Source organism: Anser cygnoides, chromosome 7 (genome assembly GCF_040182565.1).
Source record: "Anser cygnoides isolate HZ-2024a breed goose chromosome 7, Taihu_goose_T2T_genome, whole genome shotgun sequence".
NCBI classification, from domain to species: Eukaryota; Metazoa; Chordata; class Aves; order Anseriformes; family Anatidae; genus Anser; species Anser cygnoides.
Window position 1 is genome coordinate 28,786,954 of NC_089879.1, and position 24,083 is coordinate 28,811,036.

A 24,083-nucleotide genomic window follows, 5' to 3' on the forward strand; every position below is an offset into this window, starting at 1 on the left:
TCCTTTTCACCTGAGCATTATTACTATTAGTAAGATAAATAAATGGAAATTGTGTAGTTTAGTGCTATGCATGAAATTCCTCTTGGCAGGCACTGACAGCTCTGTATGTGTGTGTTTGTGTGTTAAAGAATTAGATCTTGCTTTATTTAACAAAACAGTCCAGTGCTTGCCAACCTACTTAGCAAGTGCTTAGCATATTTAGGTTCTTAAAGTTAAATACATGCATAAGCATTTTCCTCACTTGGAGCTTAAATCACAGGTTTTCTATGTTTATGGTAATTATCATAAAGTTGCTTAAAGACTTGGCATAATAGAAGGTTACTTGGCACTTTTTGTGCGTGACAAGCTCTTCCTGGGTAGCTCTGTTTAAGTACATAATGGATATTTCATTACTACAGAATAACTACATGACAGAGGTAGTTATGATAACACTTATATGTGTACACAGCAAAATGGTGAATATTTGTGGTGTCCTGATTCCTGCACTGTGGAAGGAAAAAAATACAAGGGATGAATAAAAAGTGAAAAGTGTAGCAAAGTAAAAAATATTTTTTTCCAGTTCCCTACTACATCATGAACTGTTGAGTCCAGATAACACAAGATCTGATTGAAAACTCTATTTTCTCTTCTCTTAAAATAAATGAAAATGGTACTGCTGAGATTTTTTTTTTTTCAGCTGAACCCTAGTTCTGTCTTAAATGTAAAAAGTACAAGGTAGTTTGGGGAGAATTTTTGTAGTTTGGCAACATTGATGTTTCCCGTATTCCCATAGATGCTTCCCATTATTGAACTAACAATTCTTACTGTTTCAAATTTATATCTTCTGTTTGCCACACTGTTTACCAATTATAGGGTTATCATAGCTTTTAAATTGTGTAAAATTGCAGATTCCTTGAACAAAAAGGGATTTAATATATGTAATGCATTAGATTAGTGTGAAAAGCAGCAGAGCCAAGACTTCTGGGAGCAGAGATGACTGCACGCAGGCTACAGCAATGTCAGAAAATTTGGGCTTGGACAAAGTACTCTTTTGAATCTAAGATAAAGTGTCCCTACTGGTTTGGATTTATTACCATTGAAAATTGAAAACAGGAAAACAAACAAACACACATACACACACAAAAAAAAGCCTACTATTGCTCAATCAACAGACTTTTTTTCCCCCCTCTCTAAGGAGATGCTATATACAGTTACGTTTTATGGTCTGGGTATTTTTTGTACACTTTTCGTTTATTCCTACTAAGTTAATGTATTGCTTTATTATATGCAGAAAGATGCCACTAATTTAGTGGTCATTAAAGTATTATTTTAATACTTTAAACAGAACAGGTTTTCCTCTGTTTCTGTTAGGATTGTCTTTTTTTTCCAGCTCTCTTGCATGGGCTGAGAAATAGGAAAATGATAGCATGCAATCTTGAGTACAAGAAAATTACAAATGCTTTAATAAACTGGAATTGTGTATGAAATAATTAATTTTCATGAAAATTGACAAGAACAGCACAACAGAACATCGGACAAACTTGTCTTGAACTGAAACCCGGTCTTGTACATTTTGTTTCTTTTCTTGGTGCAGAAGAACAATACAGAAGATGAGGAGAGAGACAGATCTGCATTATTAAGGTAGGATGAAAGCACCTGTTATTTAATGGCTCCATGGAAACTTTTGATATCTCATTACCAATCCATATAATACACATCTATAATGTAATGACAGTTGGTTTATTGGAGCAGTAACCCCCCCCCCCCCCCAAATGAAAATTCTCAAATCTTAATGGTAATGTATATGAACTACAGACAGATAGCCTAGCAGGCTAAAGTCACTCGCTGACACCAAACAGATGTGTATTCTAGATTCTTGGGTGCTTTAACTTTATTTCTTTAATTATTTGGTATTTCTCTAATTTTGTATTCTGCTTGTACACGGGTATATCTCTGTGTGAGCCTATATCACGGGTCACATGTTGGGATTTCCTAAAGTGCAAGCATGAACGGCCTGGTTTCACAAAGTGTTTCATGGCTTTTCACTGGTGTGGTATTGCATCAAGAGGCTGAGATATGTTCAGAATAAATATATAAATAACTGTGTTCACTTACTCCTGGGAAGGGGAGGATGTTGGCAGTGAAATCAGCATCTTGATAGCTTACTTTTGGAGCAGAGTGGGGTGGTCAACGACTATGCCTTATGCAGATGGTTAAATTTGGTGGAGAGAGGAAAACTGATGCATAAACAAAGCTGAAATCCTTTGCTGTGTTTGTCAGAAGGATTTGGCTTTTACTAGACTTAAGTTTATGTAAGCAAGCAGTATTTTGTTATGCCCCAAGACTAGATTTTCTTGCATCATTTCTCCAGCATACGACTTGGGGGCTGTCTGACCACGGGACCATAGCTTAGCCAAAAAATTTCTTAAGGGAATATTTTTTACCTATAAGGCTTAAAAATATAGTAATGCCTTCACACCCTTTTTTGCATTTTGCAATAGCTATACTTGGACTAAGCTAGCAATCGCTGGAAAATCATAGTACATGTTCCCATCTTTCAGATTTTGTGGGTTTTGTTCTGAGATTCCACTGAAACACTGCAGTGGATGCCAAGTTAATTGTGCTCTGCAGTGAAAAAGCAGAGGTAAAGTTGTTATAGTTCAGAGCAACTTTAAGTATTTCCCAGATATTTTGGAACACCAGACACTGCTACTTAATCCCACTTAAAATTCTGCTTGCTTTGCCAGAAATGCAGAACATTAATAAACTGCATTAGTTAGGAAATAGCTTTCTGAGTGAAGTAGGGAAGATAATTCAAGGTTTTAGACAAAGCTATTGAAGCAGAGACAAGCTGGCATTTCCCAAAAGCTAATCAAATACTCATAGAGCAATAAGAGACTATAATATATCATTTGGGAGACAAAAGTCATGGGAGAAGATTTCAAAGGCTACTATCTCTATTTGCCAGCAGGTAGTACCTCCTGGTGTTGAGACTTGAACATTATAGAAATTGCCAAACACTGCTTGAAGTAATCCTGTTCTGTGAGAGGGTATCTTCTAAATCATGCTGATTGTTTAGGCCTGGTGGAAGACTTGCATATAGACCTAACTCATATCTGAATCTGAGATTCAGTGTTGGGTTCAGTAGATAATAACAATTCTGGACATTTTTTCTCTGTTTTTGGATCATAATGGAACAAATGGCAATTGTTTTTTTCTGACTGCACTGAGTATAACTCCTTTGTGTCTTACACAGTCATTGGTAAGTGATGATTTGGATGTTCATCCACCTTACAAAACAGACGAATTTCAGTATTTACAATGAATAAGTGTGTATATTTGTGTATTTGTATATATATGTATGTATAGATATATATGTGTGTTTCACTGTTTACATAATAAATGTAACACATGTATGTTCCACTGTTTATTAAATACATACATGTATGTATGTGTTTTATAAACAGCAGAACATAATAGTAAGGAGACTGGAAAGGCTCAGCTTCAACTCTACTGGAATTAGGACTTTCTTCTCTGGAATTTCAGTTAAAGTCTGGGGAAGGAGGGGAATTTAAAGTCAAATTTTCTATCTGGAGTTTGTGTCATAAATTTTGGTTTAAAAAAAAAAAAACAAAAATAACAAAACTCATCCAAAATATTTTAGTGAATACATTTGACGTGATTTTTTTTTTTTGCTAAATGAAACTTCTGCAGCAAATTCAAACCTAGTTTGTGTTTCTTTGGGACAGCTGGATTCACCTGTCTCACTGAACTCAGTATTCATTATTCTACAATGTATGCAATAATGGTGTTCGTTATTCTACAGCCAAGATCTGGTGAAGATCGGCAACAAGTAATTTTTTTCATAGAATCAACTTTGAATATGCCTGTCTCAGAAGCAGTGCATTGTTATTTTTTTAATACGTATCAGCAAGTGGGCCAATTACTGTTATGAATTTCCTCAATTTTTTGTTTTTGTTCAAACAAAATTAAGAGAATGTAGTTGAATAATCACTTTACAGACCCTTAAGCCAGTAAAGGGTACCACTTACAAAGCTGTAAACCCAACTGTTTGTTACTGCAGCTCTGCTGGTGTGAAAATGCATAGCAATTTGTTTCTGGTAAAATAGGATGGACTACCCATAACAGGTCATTTGAGTTAGCTTGGCAGATTCTTGTCTAAACAGAGAATGGAGCACCTCAATGAAGTGACTAGACTTCTGGCAAGTAGGGGCACTACCTGTATTGGGCAACATTGTTGGTTTTAAAAAATTATCCACCACCATCAGAAGGTCACAAATCTGCCAGTCTGCTACCCAAAAGATCTGTACTGCACAAAGATTCATGAAGTAAATATGTAGGAGAGAGCCATAGCCTCAGTATGCTGTGATGGGAATAGGTACTGTAATTAAGAAACCTGCTGGATGTACTGTAAAGCTTACTGATTCAGAATCAAAGTACTGGTATTCTGTTAGCAAAAAATCACCTTTCTGTTAAGTCTAAGCACAATTAAGTGCTGCCCAGTTTCTCAGTATATACATCAGTAGAGGAAAGTGTTATCAAGAGTAAGTGACTGGGAAAGGACAGTAAATCTACTTCAGCTTGCCAAAATTCATGTCTAGCTCTGAACTTAGTGAGACTAAATACCTCACACCTGCCTTAACATCACTGACATTAAATACAGTAGTTGTTGTTTAATACATCTATATGGTGGAGCTAGTTTCTTTGGCAATTCAGGCATTCTCAGATAAAACAGGATAGCGGTTCCCTTTTTCAGTTACTGCATTTTTGTATCATATTCTAGAATGAAAACTTTTCCTGATTATTTAACTTTTATCAAATTCCTTTTATAATGGAAAAGTGAGGATGACTCTCACTTTTGGTTAACAAGCTACAGACTTTCATTTACTTTACTTTGATGCTATTTTAATTTTCTGTAACCAGAGGTGTCTTTCATTTAGCTGGTTTACTATTATGCCCTTTTAAAGCAATTCAGTAGGCTATCACAAGATAGCTATTGACTGATTTTCTGTTGCTTAACTTGATGCATATACAAACCTGTCAGCTTAGGAATCTGATGTACAAAAACATGTTTGACAGACACCTATCAGTATGCTTAGCCAGGCAATTTTAGTCCCTTTAAAGTACATTTGTTATTAAGGGCAAATAAAGTGTCTTTCTTGGGGACAGACATTAGCATATATGGGATTCTAGAAACACTGTGGGGTATTTCTCTTTTGCGAATAATTGATTTTGGCAGATGCATTCTGTTGGGCTTTTTTTGTTGTTATTTATTTTCATGTAAAAGCTAATTGTTAAATATAATTAGATTTACCAACTGTGCGTGGTGAATTCAAGGATAGCTTCAGGAACACCCCAGAGCACCACACTATAACCAGTGTAGTGTCACTAGTCTGACTGTACATGATGCTAAATACTGTTGAATCTAGTAGGCACAACAACTATCATGGGTCTGTTATTGCTATGGGAGACTGATGTTTTGTTCTGCCTAGCCCCATTATATGTCTCCCAGTATATATAATTCCAATGACCTTTTTGAAAAAGATGTGCAAAGTAGCCAGAAGGCTTAGAGTTTAAAATTTTAGCAATGTAAAACTGATGTACTTAGTCCCACCTATCAAGATAGCTTTGTCAAAAATGATATAGAACTAGCAACTCCACAAAAAAAAGTTTGAAATGGATGAAAGTGTGTTTTGAAGGAGAGGATCATAAGGCTGGTGTTTCACTTCCCTCCTTTACTCTTCTAACATGCTCTTCATAAAATATGCAAATGAAACAGCAATTAAAATTGAAGATCAAGGATGGCAAAATTGATGAGCAAAGGTTCACACAGTCAGGCTCGTCAAGAGAAGGCTAGTCCAGTGATTTTGAGCATTGTATGTAGGTACTTAGGGAAAGATCCAGACTAAGCGGATGCAGGTACATCTTCTCTAATAGATGTGGAAGGATCATCATGAATGTTTGTAGCTAATGTGATCTGCTTTCCAGAACCAGGTCAGTCCTGCTGTATCTGTCCATGTGTGTGCGTGCACTCTTGAGTCCTATACATCGATATAGTGTATGCAGCAGGGAATATTTCAAGTGGATTTGATGAGAATGAAGCCATAAATTATGTAACTGAAACTCTTTGTAAGTAGGTATTGTGCCAAACATTAAGATTTCATTTTTAACTTTCACTTTGGGAGGGGAGGAGGAAAAAATTTTTGAGTATTTTCCAAATGAAAGTGAATAGTTTTCATCCAGTCACCAGTAAAATTAAATCCAATGACAACTGACGTGCAAAATCCTTGGGAGGTGCTGTTGGCAGTCATTATAAATTGTAGTTCAGTGGGCTCCCTTTCAGCTTTGGGGGTTTGACAGTAGATCTCTACAGAAGCTTTAGGTTACTGTATTTCAATCTGCAAGTATAATTATTCAAATTTCCCTAATTTCCCCTTAAAAGCAGTCATTAAAATTTGCTGACTCTTCACCCTTTCTTCGGGGAGCATGGCAGACTGAGGAAGAAGAAGTTTTCCAGAATTTATGCCAAAGCAAAGTTTTAACTTACTTGCTGTCAAGTAGCTTATTTTTCACGCAGCTGTAAAGCAGGTGTCTGTATCTCAGTATAACTACTGCTACAGTAAAATGAGTGAGGCAAGTCCTAATATCCTTGAAAGCTGAAACAACTTTGAGGATCATGAGTCATATCAACTGTGTGGGTGGAGCTGAAGAACTGGAATTACACAAACTGTTTCCTTATTGATTTCTTATGAAAATACAGTTTATTTAAATTAAGAGCTTTGGGCAGTGTATGTAAAAGGAGAAGGCTGTCCGATTTGCAATAGGGACAGTACTGAGCTACAAAATCCAGAGTTTGTCCCAAGTCTGAGATTGGGTTTGCTTTACTTCCAAATTTCACAGTCTGTCTCTCATTAAATTGCAGCATCTCAATGCTGGCACCTTTCTTTGCTACTCTGGAATAACAAGGCTGCATTTCTGGATCCAGCTGGTGACGCATCTTGACTGGGAACTGAATGTGATCACCTTGGGCTTTAACAGTGACAGTGATAAACCACACGGAACCATTTGGTAACAGGGCTTTTTCCTAACTCGAGGTAGTTAGTAACTGTCTCTCATTTAAGCCTTACCTAAAGTAGTGTAGCTGATTGTATTTCTATTCTGAAATGTTTTATGATGGCATATAACTTGCTAAGCCAAAGTTGCATTTGCTCTTAGCTCTTGATAATTCAAGACAAAATTCTTCTCCAGAGAAACTATATGGCAGTTATTTCAATGAGAGGAAAAATGCTGGAGAACTGAGTCAAGAAACACGTTCCCAAGTCAGAGCCCTTGTTAAGAACACATTTCAAACATATGATAATTATACTTTAAGTTACGGATTTATGTTCTGTCTGTAACTTCAAATACTATGAAGACTTTCTTTCTTCTAAATTTTTCTCTTTTCAACTATTGCTGCATCAAACAAAATCTGCCTGTGTTTTGAGAATTGCCAGCTAATTGGGCTTTCTAATTATCATAAAATGTGTCGGTGCTTTATAAAGAATGTTGCTGTTGTGTGCTGTAGTGATAGTGTAATTCAATCATATGCAAAACATATAAATAGCCTTGTCTTTTTGCACGTACAGTAAATATATGCTGTCTGTGGGTGAGCTCTTGGACAGAGATGTTCTGGTGTTAATGGGCAGCGCCGAGGCATGGGGAGCAGAGCAGTGCAGGCTGCGCTCCTTGCTCTTACTGCACCTCTGCCTGCCAGTGTAAGCAGCTGTGGTAATCCAGCCTCGTCCTGGGCTCTCCTTTTGGAGCAGTTCCTTAGCTTTAGAGGCAGTTAATGAGTAAATCTTTCTTCACACAGGAAGGGTATGAAAGAAAGCGTCTCAGAGCTGATTTTATTTGCTGCTGAAATGAAAAGCAGAACTCTGTAACTAATTGAATTTATCTTAGCTTCCTACCCTAGCTTCAATATCTTGTGGGTTTTTTAGTACTCAAACTTCATGGGAAAGGTGGTATGCAAAGATGTTTTCATAAAATGACATCGTTAGTGTGGAATATTTTAGGTTTTTGTTTTTATTCTTATGGTCAAATATGTTTTGCTTTTTGGGATCTGTTCCTTTTGAGAAATATTGAAGACCTCTATTGTCTGTTGACTTTGTTACTGTTCTGCAGATATACCTTTGACAAGAGCTGAGCCTAGAAAATAGCAGATTATGAATTTTATGAACACCTTTCTCTGAAATGGCACTTTAGGATGTGTGGTTTTCTTCTAGTGTGACATTAATGCTGTTTATGGCACAGCAGGACTGTCAAGAGAATTTGAAAATTAGAGGATATGATTTATCATAAAAACAGTGGTAATGTTATTTTCCATGACTACTGGCCCATGATGTAAATCTGGATCAGATCTTGCCTTATTATTGGGACAGAATTGTGGCAGGTTGGGAAAGAATTTCCCTGATATCCCTTGAAGCTTTCTTTGATACCACAGGCAATCCAGCTGTTTAATTTTATTTAATTGTTTCAGAATAATGTAGTAACTGAGAGTAATGGCACGAAAACGTGAAAAAAAAAACCTCTTAGCACAAGAGAGCAGAAATGCTAGATAGTTATTGTAACATCCTGCAAAACGTTTCCAGAGAGGATGGATGTGGCCTGAAAAGGCGTTCCTGCTCATTTCAGATTGCCAAAGAGGAGATCATCAGGCCCACTAATTAATTGTCAAGTTTAATGAAGCATTCTGAACCTCAAGTTTGAAGGCACTTATAAACCACTAGCAGTATGCAAAGCCTCTGGTTTTCCCTTATTTCGTAATAATTATAAATTTGTTCTAATATTTCAACATCCCTGAATCTCCAGCATGTGGGGTTAAAATGCTCTGTTTTGCTTTGGTTTACCTCTAAGCTGAAGACTCAATTACGGTTAACTTCAGTGAATTAATTAAAGTAAGTTTTGGCTCTTTATGTAGTAGTGAAATTTTGGTTGCTAACAAAAATATTATTTATTGTTGGTTTTCACTACACATTCCTCTGAACACTTGTGATAAAACATTTCTGGGGGTTTTAATGTAACCACTGGGGATGATGCTGTAGATACTCTTTCGAAGTATCGGGGCATCCTTTTTCTTTTACCACTTAAAGGACTTGAAAGCAATGTTCTTATTCTGCAGAGAAGGCTGAGAGAATTTACTTATTAAGTAAATGTCCCAATACCCCCTTGTCATGTGCCACAGGCTTTTACGTTAAAGGAATAAGGGAAAACATTGGTAAAATCCAAACTCCTAACATGAAGAAAAGGGACCTGTTTCAATAGGTGTGGTGTACAGTGCATGATCTGTGCTCTAAAATGTCTTTGCAAATGTCACAATTGAGGGGAACAGAAAAAGGCTTGTGCTGTGATATGCACTTAAACCTTTTTTTTTTCTGTTAAGAAAAAACAGAAAGAAAAAAAAAAGTACTGCTGTGCATATCACACATCTGACACTTGCAGTCAGCGTCCTGCAGCAGCAGGTCTAGCAGGCAGCGGTCCTCACGTCATGATGCTTTTTCCTCTCCCCTTCTGCCTTCTGTTATTTGAGCTCTGTTTCTGTGATTGTGCATTAGATTTTAAAATATATCTGTCTTCTTCTGATGTGTCTCACTGTTCTTCTCAAAACAGAAACTTAGTTTCGCTGCCTTGTGGTTAATTCTTAGCTCTCCAAGAGGTTGCCTTATTCATGAGGGACTGTTCTGTACCCTTCGTTTCACTGCAGAATGTTTTATTTTCAGATCACTCTGGGTCATCCTCTTACCATGTTCCACAAGAGTTTTTAATCCAAGAAGATTTCTTGATAAAAACTTTTAGGAAGACCCATATCCCTCTGCAGAGTGTTCCTTCCTGATAATACAGGGTGTTTTGGTGACACTTCATTGAGTGTAGAATGAAAAAGATTCTAGCCAGCTCTCTGATAGTGGATAAGTGTTTTGCGAGTATTACAGCTGACAGCTGATGTTCTGGGTAACTGTGAATTTGTTCTTGTTTATGGCCAATGTCAGAAATTCATTAGTAACTGTGTAACTGGATACTGTTGAACATCTGAGTCATAATGTATTATTCTGATTAGAGTTTGTTGTTAGATAAATTTACAAAGCCGTAGACCTTCAGATAGCTTTTTCAATATGAGGCTACTGGCAACTGGAAAAAAGATTTGGTTTTGTTTTTGAAGGGCAATTTTGTGCACTGCTTGGATTTTGTCATGAAGGGAAATGTTTGTAACTATTTGCCTTTTCTTAAGCCACATTGCTACTAGGAAAGGAAAGCCTCATCCTGGTTTGTAGGAGCCTTTTAAAGGAAAACTCTTTTGCTGAGGAAAGAAAGCAGAATTAAATGTTTTCCCTAGTTCTTGGTGCAGTGCTTGGTACTGTTTTATGGAAGGAATGGAAACTCTGGGTATTTCATTTTTCTGCTTGGACTGCATGCCTCAGAAGTGGCAGCAGGTACTTTTCTCATAGAGCAGTCAGAAAAATCTCATGCAGTCCATCTGTGGCTAACGAAGACATAGGACATGTGGATGGTGCCTCCAGGCGCCTGCTGGGGTTCTCTGTTGGGTAGCACCGTGGCAGTCAGCACCAAAAGCCAACAGTGCTTAGGAACATGGCTCTGGAATTTCAAAAACTTTCTCTAATGTCTGGGCATGACTGGAGCTAGGGTTTGGTTTAACCCCTAGCAGTGTTTTAGAGTCTGTAGGGCTCTGCTTGTCCCACTGCGTACAGGCAGTGGCACTGCCCAGGCAGAATAACTGGGAGCATGCTGTTGGCTTTATAAAGTCCCCTTGCAAACTGAGGCAGAGTTTTGACTTTATACAAACACACATATTGGCTATTTTGTTCTTACACTTTGAAAGATAACTGCACCGTGCATCTATTTATCAAACTATGCACAACACCATGATCTTGAACACTACTTTCATCTTTTTTACTTTTTTTTCCCAAGCATGATATACTGACTTAGTAGGGGGTTGCTAAATTTGTGTTACAATTGCTATACTATACAGTGGGCAGTATACAAGCTGTTGTTACCTTGGGCTTGACCAGGTATGTGTTTGAATATGTAGGTCAATCTGCAGTTTAACAGTTAAGGCTGTCATTTTTTTCAGTGACTGCTGAATTACTTTCTCGGATACTGATTTTTATTCATTTATTTATTTTTTTAATGAAACTGACATTTCTTTGCCACCTAGTTTTCCAAAGAATTTTCCATTTCCCTTCAGGGCTTTCCAAAGCTTTGGCATTTTTACATCACATATGTTACATACAACATTTTTCCAAATAATAATGGGGATATAGTGAGTTTAGAGTTATTCAGAAGAAATAACCTTACATTTCACATTATAACCTTCATGAAAACAAACTCTCTGAACCTGCTATGGTTTCATTGTAGTATGTTGAAATGGATATGTCAGCAGCAGTATTTTTCATCCTAGATTTCAAGTTCAGTACTTTTCCATATAAATAGCATATTCCTGAGTTAATGGAAAATTCATGCTGAGCTACTTCATATTGGCTAGCTTTGCATGTCACCTCCAATGTTTCTGTTGGCTGGCAAAAAAGGCTGGTATTTTCTATTTATCAGTTCTTTTGACTCTTTCTCTGCAACGAACTAAATCTAATAGCCTGCAGGTGGAACACTTCAAATATAAAAGGAAAATATGGCTTATTACATCGAAAGCCAGCAAGCTTCCAATCACACTGCTGAAATGTTGTTTCTAAATCAATTTTGATATTTAATTCGTTTGATGTGTTTGATGATTTTGAAAAATATTTTTGTAACTCCGAGAAGGCTGATGTCTAGATCGTTTACTCTTTTAATGTGAGAATAAATAAACAAATATGTTAGAGCTGTCAAGGTAAAAAATATCTATGAAACAAAAAAATTATGGTGCAACCTTGTTAGGTTTTAGTTTCAGCATGAAAAAAGCTTAGCTGTCTTTCAGAGAAAGCTGTGAGAAATCTGCTGCTTACATTTTTCACTTGCTTGTTCTAGAGACTGTACAAAACTGTTAACAGGAAAGACTATATGCTGACTGAAATTCAGACTGTAGTTGGATTTTTGCTGTTTTATGACTATGTATCCTTACCAAAACAAAAAATCTAAGAAAAAGTTTTAGCTGAGCTCTTACAATTGTCAGCTTTCATCCTTTACCATTGGCAGTTTAAAAACATAATGTGGTGACACAGATACAGTATCTCATTAAAACTGCATGCTGCAGCTGTTTTCTCATGGAAAATGTCTTTCCAGTAAAATCCTTGATGCATTTTTTTTTTCATTGCCCCCCCTTCAAAATACCAAATCAACAACTCCTTCACCATCTGCTCTTAAGAGAAGCAAATTGACAGAAGTTTTCAGCAGAGTAGTTAGAACCCACTTCTTCTCCCCAGTTCTGTTCTTAACTGTGTATATTTTAGGTTTTCTTAATTCTGTGGTGCAGAAAATGTAGTGTTTTTTTCAAAACCACAATTTTATATGAAAAAGCACTTCCATATCCTCATCTGTTCAAACAACTGTATCCCTTTGTAGTCTGTAGAATCCTGTGGGAATGTTTTGTATCATGGTTTCTTGCTTTTCTTTTGTTTTGTTTTAAGAGATTTGTTCAGAAGATCAGGGATGGTAACAGGATTTTGAACAAGCTGTACACAATTAAAATTGGAAAATTTTCTAGAATGTTGTGGGTTTTTTCGAGAATATTTTAAGCCTGGTCCCATCTGAGCACCAAGAAAGACCATACAAGAGTTTATGAGACTTGTAAAAGTGTAATATAGTTATGCTGGGAAAGCAGATGGTGAAAGTACAGTGTGGGTGGACTCCTGGATAATATCCATATAAAGACTACAGTCTCAGGTGTCACGAAACCATAGAGAAAATAGTGTCATTTTGCAATGAAGCTGACATATCGTTGGGTAGCCAAGTAGGGAGTAAATTTACACCTTGCTCCTGCCAAAGCTGTGGTGCAGTCAGGGTAGGACTGCAGGAGCCAGAGGTGCAGCAAGCATACAGACCGTCTGTGTCCGAGCTCCAGGATGGGAGGCGGCACACTTAGCCCTTGTATTTTGATATGACAGACAGCTTGTTTAGTCTCCCTTCAGTGGAGCTGAAAGGTGTGAGGCAGGCTAATGAAAATATTATGAAGTGGTCACCAGGAAAATACAAGAATCTTACAAATGTTACATCAACATCCCACTTCATTCTCTGTCTCTGAAATAACTTCATCTGTCCATTTCATTCTGAATGCATTTGCTCTGTTCTATGCCAAAAAGAGGTTCATTTTTAAATACACCTGTAAAGCAGTAAAGTATTTCATTTATTATATACTTATGCATCAGTGGTTTGATTTGCTTTTGTGGTTTGGTATTTTTGTTTGAAAGATTTCTATATGTCTGCTTGTCTACTGCAGTCTGGTAGCTGAAACTGCTTTATAATGTATGCAGAAGAACGGTTCTGGGTACGTTAATTCAGGTTAGCTGAACTAACATCAGTTTAGCTTAGAGCTCCATGTAGATTATAAAAATCAAATTAGGAGCTTAAATACTGAGAGAATGGAGCCCATGCTGAGCTCTGGGCTCTCTCTGGCTAAGTAAGAAATGCCTGTAGTTGAGCTATCTGGTTTAAAATTAACTTGGCTGTATCTACGTGCTCTGTTATGGTTGTAGCAGTGACCACTGGAGAACTGGTTGCATGTTCCCAGGAAAATTATGCTAGGAATACTTGAAAATAACCAGGATATGAATCTGTACATTTTGTTCTTGTACTGTCTTGTATGAATTGACTTTTTGTGACAGGCTACAAGTATTTTTGTATCAATTGAGTGACAAGCCAAACATGTGCTAGTAACATACTTTTTACTCTGGTTCACAAAGCTGCTATTTGAAAGCAGCACCCTGACAACACTTGAGATGGGAACAAAGTTTCTTTTGGAGAAACTTTATGACTTGTTAATGACTTCTAGGTGGTTTATTTTATCAGCAGGAATCTCTCCCAGTTGAATTTGAAATTGGCAAAATGACTATTTGCTCCTTTATTACCTGCCCATCATACTGAGATATTCATGCTAGAAATATTTCTAGCTATGCAGTTCTCATATCAGCATCCATATAAATCAATTTTTATGAGAAGGCTGACATTTTTACTTAATTACACTGTTTTAGGATAGACATTTGAAATCACATTTGGTGTCTTCTGCTTTTTCTATCATCTAGAATGCTACTGGAACACCCCTCACATCCTGCTCACGCTACCAAGTTAGCACAGGCACCTAAGTTGGCTGCTGACTTCCACTTAGGGCTCTTTCTCACTCCCTGCTCCAAAGAATAATGTTCATGTTGAATTTTGATTTCTTTTGAGGAGATGGCTTTTATGTTATTCAATAACCAGGTAATTCAAAATTCAACTAAAACTTTCATTTTGACTGTGGGAGATCTCTGAACTCCTTCTAGAGTCTCCCTTTCATTATGTGACAGAGTATAAGGGTAGGTTTATCCAACTGTGTCTGTTTGGGGCTTCTTATTTTGTGTGTTTTGTTGTGATATTGTTAAATCTTGGTAGGCAGGACAAAAAACTTTGGCAGATAGACTTTCAGACATTCCTGCTGGCAAGGTTTCATCAATGGGTGAAGCAGTTACATTGTCATTTTTGCAGAATTTGAGAAATGACATTTCTGAAGGTGATCAGTTCTGGCATTTGTTACACTGTTGTTCCTTACAGTAATTTTCAGTATTCAGACACATATATCTGTACCTTCAATGTATTGCCAGCTTTTTCTTCTTATGTTAAGTTGAAAATAGTATTTCAGCTTTCAGTCAGGCCTTATATACTTGTTTACTAAAGCCGTATTTTATTGTAAAATGTTCTTTAGTGCTGTTAACATTACAAATTCCATTAAGAATAGCTGCAAGTTCTCACCTCACGCACTGTTTAACCCCTCAAGAGATCAGGTTATCAATTTACTCTGAAAGAATGATATTGACAGGCAGAAGCTGCTGTAACCTTCTCTTGTTTTCACCCTTATCTTCAGATAGAACAGAAAATGGTGCAGAAAGAGCCCCTTGGGTGGGTAATTTTCCTGTTGAAACACTTGCATAAGTGCCATTAATACTAATGGACCACATAAGTAGATATTAAAGGGCAAACCATGCATATGTTTTACTACCAGTGTCTTATTCTGCCTGATCATTGCTTATCAGGGAAGATCAAGGTAATGGTGGGGGAGAAACGATGGTTTACTTCTTCTGTTGTTTGTATTTTGAACCAGCTGGGCAATGCAAGAAATAAACATTTTAGGGGCAAGTCTTTGAAGGAATATGTTTCCTAGCTCCCAGAGACTGTGATTAATCTCAATTTTGTGTGAGTTTCTGCTGGGAGACAGTCACTGGTGTGAGAAACATAAAGGACAAAAGGAAAAAAATCTGCGTACACCTATTTTTAGGCAATTTCCTATCCAGATTGGTGTAATATTTTGTCTAGTTTTCTCAAAAACTAAAAATAATCTCATCATGTCATTGTTCTCCACCAGCAGAGTGTTTCTGAACCGTTTCAAGCCCAAAGAGTTTGTAACCTACTGAAAGTTTCTAATGTGATATTTAAAAGCCAAGGTAATAAAACAGGTTCACGTTAAAAAAATAGACGTATTATTACAGTTGGGTAAGGATGTCTAATGCAGTTTTCTCCAGACATGCTGCTGACAGCTGTGGGCCATTAGGTCATATTTGGTACCAAAAGATGCCACACGTTATCTCCCAGAGTCACTAAATTAATGAAAAACATCTCAGCATCTGGCCACCAACTCAGAAAATAAGTTCCTCTCACTGAGACAGGCTGATGAGTGGTGAGGATTTACCAGTATTCTCTGAATTTCTGCCAGTGTAATTTCAAGACATTTTTAGTATTTGCTCTCAGTTATTGTACTTCTGTCTTCCTTAGATAGGAAATACAGATACAGTCTTAATTTGGCCTATGAATTTCCCAAGACAAGCAATGAAAATTATATCCTAGCTTGCAAAGAAAGAACAGGAGGCTGATGCCTGTGAGGGTTGTCAACATTTTCAGATGAACCTGCATAAAGGGATCCACTACTAATCCATAGTTAGTTACAGGCTGCTTCGCAGAAGTACCGAGACACCAGGGCTGTGCTGAGTAGAGTACGAGAACAGCTGCCAGTGCCCTGTTAACCCAGCCATCCACCCAGCTGGGTTAAGTGCTTGCATGCATGTTGCCTTCCTGAGCCAGCACCCTTGAAACAGACCTGTTTGGGCCCTGATGTCTACCTGTCATTAAAAGTTGAATTCTGAGTGTATTTGATGCAATGAATATTTTGCAAAATGGAAAGAGAGTTGGGGGGAGGGGAGGTAAAAATAACTTCAGAAGAGCAGCCACAAAAAAGAACCAAGTTATACAGTACGTTCATCTAATGCTCGTGTATAAAGAAGGCTGAGTACTTCAGTGAGCTTTGGACTGCTGTTTGAGGGAGGGTAACATATAGCCTATATTACATATAGGGAGGGTAACATACAGCCTAGCACTTGCAGCTCTCCAATGGTAAGTAATACATAACGAAAGAACTTTACCCAATTTCCCAAAGTATTATTAAACAGTTGGCAGAAATGTCAAATTCTAGTAAAAGGACTCTCAAAAGAAACAAGCACAAAAAGGTAACTTTGTGTACTTCCCAAAAAAGGGGAAATCAGAATGCTCTAAAATAGCGCGGTGTGTTTCAGTGTTTTTTGTGGAATGTGATAAGCAGATTACTAATTTACTGCAGTAAGCTAAAATAAATTATCAACTGCACTTAAAAAAATAAATAAAACCCACCAAATTAACAGATTTGAATTCTGTAATACCTAGAATTGCCAAAAAAAATTGTTACCATATTTTTGCGTCGGTCAACTTCAAGTGTACATAAACTGGAAATGCAGTGATAAGCAAGTTCAGTAGCGACATGCTGGTTTTGACAATGATGTGCCTCAGCACTGGATACCAGAAAGAACTCTTTATTTCATTTGGCAGTATCATTAGTTCATCTTCCAACCGTGGGTAACAAGCTGGACACCAGCTGGTACCATAAATATATATTTTTTTTCATATTTCCTAAGGAAAACTTTTGCTTTTGAAATTGCTGGTATATAAGGACTTTCAGGAAGCAGGTCAGTAGTTAATGTTCTTCAGCCACTTGAGCAGAGATTCTTACTGTGAGCAAGGTCAGGTTAAACTTTTTCATAAAAAAAACTGAATAAAAGTGTTTCACAAATCATTGAACTGGGAAAAAAAATCCTTGAAATAGTGCACTGTCGCTATTTTGGGATATACTATGTGTACTTAGTATTAATAATAAGTACTTTTTTTTTTTTTTACTGGTTTCTCATCTTTGATTATTTTCTGAATGTGAAAACGAGACAAATTGAATTACAAGGTCATGACATACTTCTTTCCTGTTCTCCTGCTCCTGACCTGTTTCTCAGTGCTGCCTTGGTTTGTTTTGTTGTTGTTGTTGATTGGTTGTAGTTTTTGTATGTGTGTGGTTTTTTTTGTGTTTTTTTTTTTTTGATATGCCAAGTTCCCTGTAAACCTCATGCTTTCTTGAGCTAAGACAGATATAAGTTGGCTGAATCACAATTAATGACCCCCTAAAATTGATGAGCTAAAAACAGCTTCTTTAATATTTAGTAATGTAAGGAAAAAAGCAATTTATCTTAGGACTTTAAAATAATTTGTAATAAATACAGGATAAGCAAAAATATATGTGCACATATCTTACTTAGGAATACTCAAGTTCTAATTTTGGTAAAACTTGTTTTTTCTGAAATCACATCAAGGCATGTGAAGATAACACCAAGAAAAACAAGTGCTGGAACTGAACAGTACATAATTCGCCTTGGGATACAGTTTCCTTTGTCATTTTGTGATCCTTTGCTGTTGCATTTTGAAGTGTCTTGCCAGGTGTGTATGTCACATAAAAACAGCAGTTTGTGTAGGCAACTGATAGAAAAATCAAAAAAGGTGGTAGTGATGGTCTGGGCGAGTCTTTTCCATGGAGACAGTAGTACCTAACTGCCATAGAAAGTTCTGTCTGTAGGTGGTACCTTTGCACAAAGAACACATGGTAAACTAACTGTTTACTGAAAAATGTTTCTATAATCGGTGTAAACATATTGCATGTGTTCACCAGCATGTCTGTGTTTACATAAAAAAGAAATCTATTATGACCCAGAATGTGAAAACCTAAAGGTCACATTCAGAAAATGTCTATTTCCAGAAACTGCAAGGAAGAAGAAATTTCTAGAGCAGTTTAGCAAAGCTAAGCTTGCTTAGCAGAGAGAATTATTTTAAAATGTATTTATTGCTTTGTATCTTAATAGAATTTCAATGTGTTTGCAATTGTATGACAGTCACCAGTCTGGCTTTCCTGTTGAGAGTGAAAAATTTACTTTCAAGATGCTAGTAATGGAGAATTATCTTACACTTTTTGAAATGTTTTCACATTTTACATACAGTACTGATTTCTCTTCTCTACAAAAAGAAGGTATGTTTCATGATCTATGGTACAAATATATCTTTTAACAAGCTCTCAGATCAGGAGAGTGTTCAAGACTATCATCAGGTGTCAGTGAAACATAAGTAAGGGGTGATTGTAATAGGTCAGCCAGAGAGATTAGTGACCTGAGGACAACTCAAGGCCTCAAGATGTTAATACTTGTTCTTTTTTTGGAATGAAAAAAAAAAGAGGTAAAAAAGAGAAAACTAATAAAAGACAATACTGCTGCAGTTCAAATGCTTTTGTTTGCCTCTTTATAAGGAAAAGCATTGTATTACTTCTCAAAAACGTGGAAAACAGCCATCTTCATAATTTTGAACGTAGGCATAGATATTTGTTGTACTCCGGGAGTTCCAGTGTTAGTTTTGCTTTGTTATGAAGGTTGGCATAAATCTTACTATCTAAGCTGTGTGACAGCAGCATGTTCTTTGTCACTCAGTATGAATACCCATTTTTCAGTAAATCTGGGATTTGTTTGCCACTCATCAAGAGTGTTGATGTGTCATGGTGATGGCCCTGCTATTCCCCCTATATGGTTTATCTCCATGGATCAGCAGCACGGTGTTTTTGCAGATGTTATCAGATACAGTTAGATAGAAAATTGTTGCCTTGTGGCTGAAGATCTTTCAAAGTTCTGATGTACCAAAAGGGTATGGGTGTTTTATTGAGATCTTCTTTGCTTTAGTGTGTGCAGTCTGTTAAAATGGTCCTTTTTTACTGAGAACATGATGGCCTGCCAGATGTTGTCAATTGTGAGGTATGTTTCCTTTGTGTTACTATGTTTTTGTTTCTGTTTGTTTCTGTAAGAGCTGATTCACCCCAAATGCCAAGAGAAGGCACTAAGGAGAGTTTTGCCATGCTTCAGAGTAGCCGATAAAGCGCTTTGAAACCTTCCAGATATGAGCCGGGCAGTGAGACAGGCTTGGCTGTGAGACCAATGATATGCCCAGCCCTTGGCCTTTTCAGTGGGAATGCTGGTGGGGCTGCCATTTGGCCTGCAACAGGAGTTTGGTGTGGGTGATGTGTGTGTTTGCTCTTAGAGTGAGTTAGTCTCTGGTGTGCATGGTGACAGACTCTAGAAGGTGATTTCATTCAACATTTTCCAAAGCACTCCTGTAAAAGAAGAATTGGGAGCCAAAATTTCAATGATGGATCAATAGATCTGAACACCTAGCTCACTTAAACCTCTAAAATTTTATACTAGGCTGCTGTGCAGTTCTTTGGTGCTAGCAGTACTACTCACTTGCATCATTTTTCATCCTGAAGTCACTTATGTGCTCCAATGATGCAAAACATTTTATTCCAACTGCAGTGATGTAGCACAGGTCCTACTGGTGATCATGATAGCTTTTAATGAAAACAGAGTTAGGGAATGACTAAGCAGAGCAGAACTCTGAAATTCTGCTTCATCAGCGGGGTTAAAAATAGCAACATCAAAAAGCAGTAGAATATATATAAAACATACAAATATGTGTGTGCATATGTGCATATAAAGGAGTCCCTTTTTCTTTTTTTCATTCAGTGGTGTGCTAAAGATATTCTGTGATGAAGGTCCAGCATAGTAAAGACATTTCGGTAGTTTTCCTGCAGATTCTTAGGACTTCATACTTTATTCTTCATTTGTCATTCTGCTTTTAGACTTTTTAGTTCATGTTATTGAAAGACTTGCTTTATATTAGTGTCTGTTTGAATGTCATCTTTGTTCCTTGTCAAAACTGTGTATTTTACAATGTACCTATGTCCTCAGATAGGAGGTATCTTGATGTATTGCTGAAAACTAAATAGTTTTCACTGTCACCAAGAAAGTATTTTGGGGATTTTTCCAGATTTTGTAAAAACAGTAGTTCGATTGATCTTGTTCATAAATTATGTGCTACATAATAAAATATTTTAGTTTTCATTAGTGCCTTTATAAACCCAGTAGAGGAATTTAATCAGAGTATTTTTTCATGATAAAATCTTGACTGTAATAAAAAATAAAATACCTTCCCTACAATTTTTTGTGTCATTTAGCAGTGTATATAGTGTCTGTCCAGATGTGATATTGATCAGAGATCACAGGGGATTTGATCTTTCAACCAAATTCACAGCCAATTCCACCCCCCCCAGAAGTTTTAGAAAATTTTGAAATCCTTAGTAATTGATAGAGCTGAGTATTGAACATGTGTAAACCAAAAAACATTTGTAGTGTACGTTTTAATGAAATGCAAAATTCACAATAGATTTTCCATCTGTTACTTTGACAAAGCAGCTGATGCTTTGACCTCCATCGCCCACTCTGAAGCATGGCAAAACTTAATGCAGTGTGTGCTATTCTCTCGTCCTTCAGCATATGGGACTAGTTGGCTCTTACAAACAGGAACAAAAATCTAATAACGCAAAGGAAATGAATAATACTACTATTCTGTTAAGACAATTCGTAACATTTCAGCCAAGTGCTCACTTCAAAGCAAAGAGAATAAAATACAAGTATAATCTTGCTTTCTTATCTCTGAATTGCTCCTTGTTTACTTCTTTCAATATAGCAGGCTGCTTTTCTGTTGTATTAGCTGTAATTTACTTTGAGACATGTATTGAAAGAAGAAAAACTAAACTCTGAAAATGCTTTCTCCTGCAGTTTTCCTATTATTTTTCAAGCCATACTTTAGTTACAATTGAATGAATAGTTTCAGGTTAAGAAATAATTATTTTGGTTAAAAAACTTCCTTTTTTTTCCCCAAATGCACACAGGATTACAGTATCACTTTCTATCTGCCAGCTCCACAGACTCTGCCTGTATCTCTGGATTTCTTAGAACTGCATGTTCCTGAAACAGGCTGCTGTGGATGCCAAAGAAGAAACTGAAAACCTGTTTCTAACCTGGAGATCTTGGGTAGTGAGTAGGTGATAAAAATGGATGAGGGGCTTTCATGCTGCTATTACCATCTCTTAGCTCCTGCTAAGGAAGGTAGGAGCTCGAGAATCTTTAAAATGGAAAGAATTATTTTAGTTTATAGTAGCTGTATAGAATGGTAGCAGGCATTTGAGAAGAACAGAAGAAGTATGAGTGCACCAAAGCAGAAGAGAACAGCAAAAATGTTTAATACACTGAATGGACAAAGCTCTCCTTCCCACAGTTTTTTGCACAGATGGTCTTGGGGCAGTGCCAGGCATGTACAGGTGCAGCAAGCCTTCCCCTGGTCCTCATTCCCTTGAAGCAGCTCTCAAACTCACAGCTCCTCAAATCTTAGGAAATGGATTGCTTTTTGCTTCTCACCAGATAATTTATAAAGGTTTTGCCAGCCACCTAGAATGTGTGTTGCTTGAAATCCCTCAAAACATTCTGTCTTACCTGGTAAGATATAGCCAGCTGAAGGAAAAAAAATGTATGTTTCAGTACTGATTATTGTGGTTTTGCCCTGTAGAAGAAGGTGAAGTAGCTCTGTGATGTTGCTATAGTAGCTGCAGTTCTTCTTGAGCATCATCCTGAGAGTTACAAGGGCCGTGAAGGCTGCTCCAAAGACAGACAGTGATTAATGCTATATTCATAGACTCACAGATCTGGAAGAAACCTCAGGAGGTGGTCTAATCCATACTTCTGCCCAAAGGCAAGGTAAACTCTGCTTAAAACATTCCTTACAGACATTTGTCTAACTTGATCTTAAAACACCAGAAGCAACATCCCTGGACAATTTACTCCAGCACTTAACCAATTTGTCTCCCTCTTCTTTATCTTCAGCTACACAGTGCTTTTTGTCATCTGTCATAGTTCCTTAGCTTTCGTGATGTGTTTATTTGTGAGGCTTAAGCTGAAGGTAAAATAGGGTGATTCAGCCCTCCTAGATTTGTTTAAAATACTGAAGACCAAAAAGAAAAGATAAGTTTATTTTGTTTAATGTTAACTGAATGAGCTCTGCCTGACTTGGGAATGGGTTAAATAGAATCACTTGGCTTCTAACTACATTTCAACCAAAGAAATATGAGCAAATTCTGCTTCTGAAGCACATCATGCTGAATAATTTAGGAACTCTTGGGCTGTTTGCTATATGTGAGGTATTGCAGGGGGTAGTATATCATTAGTTTGCACAGAGGTTTTATGTATTTTGGAATGGAATATAGAGCGTATTGCAGCAGATAAATCCTATCAGATAATAATGAATGCTTGATGAAAATTATCTGTCCAAGCATTAGTTGCTCTGTCAAAATAACAGATCCAAAATCTAATGTGAAATTTGTGTTTTGATAAAATTAATGGAGCCCATCACTGGGACTTGTGAAGGTAGTTTACGATGCTCTCACAGTGTAGTGGCCATAAATTAGCTGGATCAATTTCACAGAGAATGTCTAGACAGGCAAAACAAGTCTATACTGCAGCTTCTGGTAGCCTGGAGTATGCTGGGAACATTCGAACCAAGGGGCATGGCAGTAGTTCAGCTCTAGTTATTTGGGATATAAATGTTTCATGCAAAGACGCGTGTAGCTTTTGGCACCTGAGTGCAGTGTCAGTTGGCCTACAGTTGATTTGAGGGCACACAGGACTTGGTGACAGATCGTGTCTCCCTTGTGTCACATGCTGGTGTGTTGAGCACAGCTTGCTTAACATAAAGTGGCCTGAGAGCATGTTGCTTCTGATTTTGCCTTTTTAAACACATATCCAGTTAAAAGTACTTACATCTGTTGATGAGCAAATATCAAAGACAAAATTTTATATGCTTCTCTGTGCTTGTTGCTTATGAGGATTTTATAGTAGGGTTTTTAATTGGAGCTGGGAAGATAAGTCAAGGTATTCCACGAGGAAAGATTGAGACACACATGGTTCATTCATCTGATGCAAAATATCAAGTGAAAATGCCTACAGTACATCAGGCACAAAGAATATCTGCTTTATTTAATTCACTGGGAATAATTCACTAAACAGCACTTCTGATTTTTGTCAGTCAAAACTAGATTTCCATCTTGAGTTAGTTCTAACTTTATGGCCTATTTCTTTCCTGAATGTGTGCTGGATTTGACCTTAAAACAGTTTTCTGCACACTATACTGTTTGATGCAGCTGAGTCCAGGTGTATGATTTTAGTATTCTAATGAATACCATTACTTGTAAAATGATGTTAGTCCTGAGAGCTACTGCAAGTGGTAAGAATACTAAACTCAGTGCCACTGAAACATCTGAGCTCTGGTGCCAGTTTTAAATCTCTGATGCCTTCAGTGGTGAATATTAGAAAATGTAAAACTGGATGCACCTATATGCATGCTTATTTTTGTGGCAGTCATTTCTTTGCCTATGCAATGAACTGACTGAAAGCAATGTAACTGCCCTGGTAAAATGGATTTATTAGTTCTAACTGTAACACGCTAGACTTAATAAAAGTCTTTCAGCCAGCTCATATAACAAACTTTTATCTAGGATTCCTCTGCAAAATACTGTGTAAATGTCTGGTTAGTAGCTTGATGAGGGAGGGCACTTGCTTCCTTCTAGTACCTCTGTTGAATGGCATGAAACTTTTCATTTTGTCTGGTAAAGTAGCTGTGGAAAAAGGTTGGCACGTCCTTGC

The 24,083-nt window shown here is 37.1% G+C and overlaps 1 protein-coding gene across 21 annotated transcripts in view; it reads left to right on the forward strand.

Moving 5' to 3' along the window:
* Nucleotides 1-24,083, forward strand: part of FAM13C (family with sequence similarity 13 member C) — a 132,130-nt gene that overhangs the window by 40,005 nt on the left and 68,042 nt on the right. For all 21 annotated transcript variants that reach the window (XR_010832799.1, XR_010832800.1, XM_048069367.2 and 18 more), the window contains one exon: nt 1,574-1,620. Coding sequence is in view for 19 of the 21 variants with exons in the window: in XM_048069367.2 (XP_047925324.1) it covers nt 1,574-1,620 (47 nt within the window). In the remaining 2 variants the exon portion in view is untranslated. The remainder of the gene's footprint in view (nt 1-1,573; nt 1,621-24,083) is intronic.